Source organism: Fistularia commersonii, chromosome 2 (assembly GCF_037954325.1).
Source record: "Fistularia commersonii isolate RoL2024-O1a breed Wild chromosome 2, RoL_Fcom_v1.0, whole genome shotgun sequence".
In the NCBI taxonomy this organism is placed as follows: Eukaryota; Metazoa; Chordata; class Actinopteri; order Syngnathiformes; family Fistulariidae; genus Fistularia; species Fistularia commersonii.
Window position 1 is genome coordinate 26,440,033 of NC_141285.1, and position 8,700 is coordinate 26,448,732.

The following is an 8,700-nucleotide window of genomic DNA, read 5'->3' on the forward strand; positions in this document are numbered from 1 at the left end:
CGTTTTTGGCAACTGTTGCCGTCCACACACACACACACACACACACACACACACACACACAAACAACCCCCCCCCCCGTGAGTTAGCACAACAAGCACACAGTGACGCAGCAGCAATCCTGCAAACATTGCTTTTACTTTCAAGCGCGTTATGTTTGCTGGAATCGTTTGTTTGTTTTTTGTTTTTATGGTTTTATGGTTTTTGTTTTTATGGCACTGTTTGGTTTTGTCTCTCCAAGCACACGTTCGGATGCCGTCTATTTGCCGGGATCTTTTTCGTTTCCTCATGAGTTCTTTCCCCGTTTACTGGAATTGTTGGGGTTTGGGTTCCTCGATGAGCACCTTCAGTCCATTTTCCTGGGAGTCGTCCTGTTTTGTCGTCACGAGTGCGTCGGGTGTTGTCTATCCGTGAGTATTTTCAGCTGAAGTCCTCTCTCCAAGATTACGTCTATTTTCTGGAATCGTTTTTTTCAATAACACCCATCCACGGCCTCCAGTTGGTACGTTCCAATGTCCAATTTGTCACTTTAGGAACCAACTCAAAGGAGAGCGGGGTTAAAGCTTAGGAGCCAATCACAGGGGACGAGAGGCGGGGTTTAACTGGGCGGGTCACCTGTCAATCACCGGGTTCAGTTACGCCACCATTCTGGCTCTTGTTTCACAAATCTGCATGATTCACCAGTGTCACTGACCCGACCTGCGGCGGCCATCTTGGATCTGGGGTTCGTTTTTTTTTTCTCGGACGATCTCCGTGGAACGAGTGGTTTCCCGACGTCGCTAAAGATCTTTCATCCCGTACGGCCACCAAAGGGCGCCGCAGAACCGATGTAAACTGTGCCAGCGGTTTGACGCAGGAGCTTTTTGTTTTGTTTTGTTTGGTAAGCCGTATCTCCGAGGGGACGCGGCGGGCGCCACGGACGAACGGAGACCCGACAGGAAGTGGCGGGAAGAGGAGACGGGAATTGAGGACAAAGGCGAGCGGGGGAAGAGAGGCAGAAATGACGGGCAAAACGCTAAACAATTGAGGTCGGATCACACCGTGACGGTAAGATGGAGAAACAGGAAGTGAACAACAACAAAAGCAGGATTCAGCGGGAATAAGGAGGTGAGGGCAAAACGAAATTGGAAGAGTCCAAATCTGTGCACGGGCGGGGGGGAGGGGGCTAAAGTCACATGACCAAGTCATGACTCGGGGCTGAAGCCCCCCCTTCGAACCCAATTGGTGCCGACGTTACTCCCAAACAGCGCTGTTGTGATGCTAACGTCAACACGTGCTAACGTCCTGGAAACGTCAGATGTTCCATTTTTTCTTGCACTTTTGTTTCTCAAATGGAAAATGAGGTTCGGGTAAAGTAAACCCCCCGGTTGGTATCCATGGTAACGCCCAAATGCCCCGCCCACTATTTATTTACGATGCTATTCCTTCATAACTGGAGAAAAGTAAAAACGCTACAAAACAAGGGTGGGGTAATCCGTCCATCGCACACACACACACACACACACACACACACACACATTGTTTGGGGATGGCCGTGGCTAAGCTTGTGGTGCAGGCAGCTAGCATGCTAATATGTAGCTCCAACCTACATGTCCTATATTACCGCAATGTTTATTAACGTAGCTAACATTATGTAGCACAGCACACTGCAGCTATTGGATGACGATGTGACAGGCTGTCGCTATAGCGACGCCGAGATGGTGTACTTATCAATAAATACATAGATATGTAACAACACAAAATAATTAAAAACTAATAAACTGTATTTTTTATGTTATTTAAAAATGCCTTTTTTAACTTTTACTTTTTTCATCTTGATGATAGAATTATTATGAGTAATAATTACTAATTAAATTATCTTTGTAATTATTATTAGTGAGTTTTATTACTGATGTAAGCAATAATATAGATAATAATCAAAAATAATTAATCATTAGCATCTTGTATTGATTATATTTTATTTACTTCATTTTTTAATTTTACATTCATCTTAATGATAGAATTATTATCAGCAATAATTACTTATATTTCTGTAATGTAGCAATATAGATGATCAGAATGATAATAATAATAATAATAATAATATTTTTATTTATTCCTGTAGTTGCAATCAAAAAAATGACATAAACATTTAAAAACTTTTAAAAGATAATTAAAATCACAACATAAAACACACACACACACACACACCTGGTGCTATCTGGAGTCACACAATTTATCGCAGCAGTTATTACTTCCAGCGGCGGTGGGCTATCTGTTCTCCAGTCGAACACACACACACACACACACACACACTGGGGTGTCGACACTGGGGTGGACAAGCGCACACACACACACACCTTTCAATGCCTCGGCCATTTTAGGGAAGGAGTATTTTCTTTGTCACCATGCAGATACAGCAGTGTGTGTGTGTGTGTGTGAGCGTGTGTGTGTGCCATTGATTAATTAGTTGATTAATTAATTGATTGATTAATCACATAATTTCATTCCAGAAAGCAATGACAAGCCAGAACCACATAAACAAAACAAACACACCCGCAGCAAGCAGAACATCACTGTTCTTCACACACACACACACACACACACACACACACACACACACACACACACACACACACACACACACACACACACACACACACACACACAATACTAAGGTTCACGGGGATTATCAGCCTGACGTGGTCGGAAACGTGGGATGGAAAACTGGCCGTGGTTATTTTAACCGACGCCGCTTCTCTTTGTCCGTCCGTCATCAGGTGATGATCAGGTGATGATCAGGTGATCGGAAACGTCAATTTTGGTTGGTCGCTTCCTGTCGGAGTCCAGCTGGACCTGTCAATCACCCCGTCGTCTCCCGGACGCCATCTTTGTTTCTTCGCTTCCTCTAAAATGTCCAACCGACGCACGCCGTCGGATCAACACCACGTCACAACGCCGTTTTAATCACGTGTAAACAAAGCGAAGGCCGTCTGCGTGTTTTGTTACCCGGGAAACCGCAGGTTTTCAAAATAATTTTAGCGATTATTTCTGATGATTCTTTTTTTTTTTTTTTAAAGCATCAAAATGAATCGGCTTGGAGGAAATAAAAGTCAAATTAATGAATTGGTTAAATTATCCAGAAGAAAGTATGTTAAATTGAGCGTGAAATGACTCCAAAAATTATGTAAAATAAATAAATGACCAAAAAATATGAAAAAATAAATAAATTACTAAAAAATAAATGAAAATAGGTGAAAATATGAAAAAAATACCGAAAAATATGGAAAAAATGACCAAAAAATAAAAAAAATAAAAAAAAATATGAAAAAAATGACTAAAAAATGTGAAAATAAATAAATGACAAAAAAATGTGTAAGAAAAAATAAATAAATGACCAAAAAAAATGAAAAAAACGACCCAAAAATATGAAATAAATGACACAAAAGATATGAAAAAGGAGCACAAAATTATGAAAAAAATGACCAAAATATGAAAAAACTTACCCCAAAAAATATGAAAAGATATTTTAAAAATGTAAATAAAAAAACATAAAAAAATAAGAGAAAAGAAATTTAAAAAAAAAAAGGAGCTAGAAAAAATCCACATGAAGCTGCAAACCTGCGACTCTCTGCAACCCCCACCCCCACCCCCCCCCGAGACCCCTGACCAAGCAAAGGACCAGTGAGAGTGTGTGTGTGTGTGTGTGTGTGTGTGTGTGTGTTTGCTCTCCTCGCCGCTGCGTGAAATATCCCAGTGTTTCTGGCGGCAACAGGTATCTGCTGTTTGTTTATCGGATTATCAACAAGCGGCTGCAGGCGAGCGAGAAAGAGAGAATCAGAGGGAGGAAGAAAAGAAATATTTGAAAATATCGGGAGGTTTGACGTCGAATCGATGAAATACGAATCGTTTTATCGCAAGAAAATGAAGAAAGAGGTTCTTTATGGTTGCTATAGATACCATATATGTAAATATATAGTGTGTGTGTGGACAAAATACTGCAATACTGCCATACAAATACTCCAAAACCCATACATGACATGAAGTACAAGTACGTACTCATGGAAGCGGGTCTAAATTATCCATCTCATTTTTTTTCTTTTTTTTTTAAAAACAAAAGAAAAGCGACAGGAACAAGTCTGATTGAAAATACGAAATAAATTGAATTATTATTATGTTCTTAATTTTTGACCCCCATCAAGTTTGTATGAATTTTAAAAATAAATTAAATCCCCTCAGGCGCCTTCTCATCCCTTCAAACCTTTTTAAAACATTTATTTAAATAATATAAATAAATAGATAAATAAAATCAAGACATATAAACTTTAAAACAGAAACAAAGAAAAAAAATTAACTGTGCATGTTCGCTATATCTGGTTTTGAAAGGGCGGCCGATCCGGCTTGGGGACTTGTGAAAAAAAAAATATCTTAAAAAAAAAAAAAAAGATAAATAATAAATAAAACATATTATATAATAAGATATGATATTACTGACCCCCTCTGGGACGAGACCTCCATGCTTCTTTAGCTACGAGATGGAAATCTGCACCATTACTGGACCTCCTAACGCAATTACAGCTCCTTTGCTTTCTTCTGAGTGTGTGTGTGTGTGTGTGTGTGTGTGTGTGTGTGTGTGTGTGTGTGTGTGTGTGTTGTGAGGGGTCGGCGGTGACCCCGGGTTTGAAATGAGGTTAGGCGCCCCTGTCAATCATTTATTTACAATTAAATAAAGATTTAAATGAAAAAAACAACAACTTAACTTTTAATTTATTCATTTTTTTATAATTTTTTTGATTTATTGTTAATCCCCCCCCAACACACACACACACACTATCCTGTTTGATCGACAGGTCAAAACTGACACGTTTAACTATCAATAGTTAGGAGTCACTGCGTGTGTGTGTGTGTGTGTGTGTGTGTGTGTGTGTGTGTGTGTGTGTGTGTGTGTGTGTGTGTGTGTGTGTGTGTGTGTCAAACGCAAACCTCGACACGCAACACATTTCCAAAAGTCCGCTTCGGCAGTCCAAACAGCTGAGCGATCAGACAATCAATCAATCAATCAATAAGTCAACCGATAACCCGCCATCATATCGATTCCTCTTCTTTTTCCATGATGTTTTATTTACATTTTTTACGCAATAAAAATAATAAATAACGTCTTTCGGAACGCAACAGGTTTTTTTTTTTCTGGTGTGTGTGAAAGAGAGACACTTCTGCGCATGCGCGGACTTGAGCGTCCGAAGTGGAAATAAACGTGAATTAAAAAAAAAAAAAGAAGAATAAAAAGAAGAAAAAGAGAAATAAAAGTGGTCTTACCTCTTCTTCTCCTTGTCGGCCGTCATCTTTTCTTCCTCGCCGCTAATCCCGCGTCGGCTTTTTTTAATTTTTATTTTACTTTAATTTGGTTTGTTGTTGTTTTAGTCCAGAAGTTTATTTAAAAAAAAATTTTTTAAAAATAATAAAAACGATTTAAATAGGTGAAAGGCGAGTCCGTCCGGGCCATCAGCGGGCTGGAGGTGGAGAAGGTGAAAGGAGAAGGTGGAGGAGAAGAAGAACCGTGCGGAGGAAGGAAGGAGGCGCACAACTTTTTCTTTCTTTTTTAAATTAAAAAATAAAAAATAAAATTTAAGAAAGTCCGTCCGCTAAACTCGGAGCTCTGAGAAGTCCAGGAGCTCCTCGGCGTTTGACTCCGCGCGGAATCTCCTCCTCCTCCTCTTCCTCTTCTTCCTCCTCTTCCTCCTCCGTGACGGACCGCCACGCAACATCGGGCCCGCTGATTGGCTGCCCGGGGCTCAGGCCACGCCCCCTTGACCAACCCCGCCCCTTCTTGCTCGTCTTCCTCCTCTTCCTCACCTGCAACAGGTGTGGGGGAAATACTGCAACAAGTACGCCTACCGTGACGGCTATTTTTATTATCTATTCTGATTTGTTATTATTTTTAGTATTTTTTTCATTATGTTATTATGTTGTTTTTTTTTGTATTTTTATATTTTATTTTATCTTATTTTTATTGTTTCTTTTTATTTTTTTTCAATATTTTTTTTTTATTTTTTATTTTTATTCCTTTCTCACTGTTATTGTTTTTATTGTGATTTTTTCCTTTTAATCTGTCAGTGTAGAGAGAGGCAACTTCTATTTATCTATTCTATTTTTTTATAATATTTAATTTTATTTTAATTTGTATTCCTTTTTCACTGTTATGGTTTCTATTTTCATTGTTTCCTCTCAATCTGTCAGTGTAGAGGAAGGCAACTTCTAATTATCCTTTTTTATTTTATCTGATTTTATTTTTTTATGATATTTAATTCAATTTTATTTTACTGTTTCGCCTTTCTCACTGTTATTGTATTTTTTCATGGTTTCCTTTTAATCTGTCAGTGTAGAGAAAGGCAAATTCTATTTATTCATTTTTATTTTTAATAGTTTTATTTTTTATAATATTTAATTTGATTTAATTTTATTGTTTTTCCTCTCTCACTTTTATTGTATTTCATCTAATTGAAATTGTTTCTCTTAATTTTTATTCTTTCAATATTTGATTTTATTTCATTTTTATATCTTTCTCAAAGTTATTGTTTTTATTTTCATTGTTACCTTTTAATCTGTCAGTGTAGAGAAAGGCAACGTCTATCCATCTATTTTTATTTTTTATTATTTCATTTTTTTATAATATTTAATATTATTTTATTTTTATACCTTTCTGACAGTTATTGTTTTTATTTTCATTGTTTCCTTTTAATCTGTCAGTGTAGAGAAAGGCAACTTCTATTTATCTATTTTTAATTTTTAATGATTTTATCTTTTATGATATTTAATTTAATTTTATACTATTGTTTCTCCTTTTTCACTGGTATTGTATTTTTTCATGATTTCCTTTTATTTCGTCAGTGTAGAGAAAGGCAACTTCTATCTATCCATTTTAATTTTTTATCATTTTATTTTTTTATAATATTTTATTTTATTTTATTTATATTCCTTTCTTGCTTTTGTAGCTTTTATTTTCATTGTTTTAATCTGTCAGTGTAGTGAAAGGCAACTTCTATCTATCAATTTCTTATTTTTTATAATTTCATTTTTTTAGATTAGATTGGATTAGATTTTTTAGATGAATAAAGATAAAGAAAATAAAAATAGGTGAATTTTAAATTATAAATGCCAAATTACACATTCTAATTTCTAAATTTGAAATTCTAAATTTGAAGTTAGAAATTCTAAATTATAAATTTGAAATTCTACGTTATAAATCACAAATTCAAACTTCTAAATCAGGCAATTATTTCGGGCTGGCGGGCCACATTTTGTATTTCATTTTTAAATAAATTGAAGAAAATTAAAATTGCAATTTGAATATTTACCGTAATTTCTGAACTATCGAGCGCAATTTTAGCCCCACCGGCTAGCTGATCGCTATCTCGGACTTCCTCCTGCTCACTAAAACCGTCAAAGTCGTTCGGTGTCGGAGTTGAACGGTGTCAGAATTTCCCGGTCATTTCATCGGTCCGATGTGACGAGGATAAATGTTTTAGCATTTGTTTTAAATGTTTTAAATGTTTTAAATGTTTTAAATGTTTTAAATTTTAAATTTTAAATTTTAAATTTTAAATACGAAAATGATTAACTTTGAATTTTAAATGTTAATTTCGAATTTTAAAATGATTGATTTTGAATTTCAAATTTTGAAATTTAAAATTATTAATTTTAAATTCTAATTTTTAAAATGATAAATAAAGTTTTAAGGGTTTCGTAATGTAGCGAGCACCGAGCCTGTGTGTCACCTGTTGCAATGAACCCGTATCTTCGCCAGGCATCTTGATATTTTCTCTCAAATGAAGTTTTCTTTTCGACTTGTTTTTTTTTTTTAATGGCTAGCTTGCGGTTGCTGATACGTGAAAAAAATCAATAAATTAGATCGTTGTTTAAGCCGTAGTGTTCAAAGCGTGTGGAAAAAGTCACGGCTTATCGTCCAAATTTTTTGGCAATTTATTTCAACTTCAAAATCATTAATGATCATAAAAATATACCAACATTATTTTGTATGTAATCATCCATAAAAAGTCAAAGAAAAGGTAAAAATAATGAGTTTGAAAATACTTCTTAGGCCGGATAAAGAGGTAAAACGGACCGGATGTGGACCGCGGGCCGTAATGACCAGTTCTGTTTTAAATTTAAAATTTTGAATTTTGAATTTTGAATTTTAAATGTAAAATTTTAAATATGAAAATGATTAATTTTGAATTTTAAATTTTACATTTTGAATTTTAAAAGGATTGATTTTGAATTTTAAATTTTGAATTTTAAAATTATTAATTTTAAATTTTAATTTTTAAAATGACAAATAAAGTTTTAAGGGTTTCATAATATAGCGTGCACCGAGCTTGTGTGTCACCTGTCGCGATGAACTTTGCCAGTCATCTTGATATTTTCTTTCAAATGAAGTTTTCTTTTCGACTTGTTTTTTTTTTTTTTAACGGCTAGCTTGCGGTTGCTGATACGTGAAACGAAAACCCGATTTTTTTTATTTCTATTTTTTCAAAACACTCTTGTGTGAAAAGAAGAAAGCTTTTCTTGGCAGGTCCGATTCCTCCCCCAGCCCCCGGATGACCTTTCACCTCTTCTCCTCCCCCTCCACCTTTCAGCTGCAGCCTCTTCACGCCGCATCTCCTTGACATCCATTCACCTCCAGCCCTGCACCCGTCGCTGAAGATGCTACTTGGATTTTATTGT

General features: G+C 35.9%; 1 protein-coding gene across 3 annotated transcripts in view; it reads right to left on the reverse strand.

Annotated features, from left to right (window-relative positions):
* epas1b (endothelial PAS domain protein 1b) overlaps positions 1-5,700 on the reverse strand; it is a 42,441-nt gene extending 36,741 nt beyond the window's left edge. Inside the window, exon 1 of one of the 3 annotated variants that reach the window (XM_086175177.1) lies at positions 5,293-5,700. In XM_086175177.1, the coding sequence (XP_086031303.1) occupies positions 5,293-5,318 (26 nt within the window). In that variant the 5' untranslated portion in view covers positions 5,319-5,700. The remainder of the gene's footprint in view (positions 1-5,292) is intronic. The other 2 variants (XM_086175167.1, XM_086175185.1) reach the window with 2 other exon arrangements.
* Between the last annotated feature and the right edge of the window lie 3,000 nt (positions 5,701-8,700).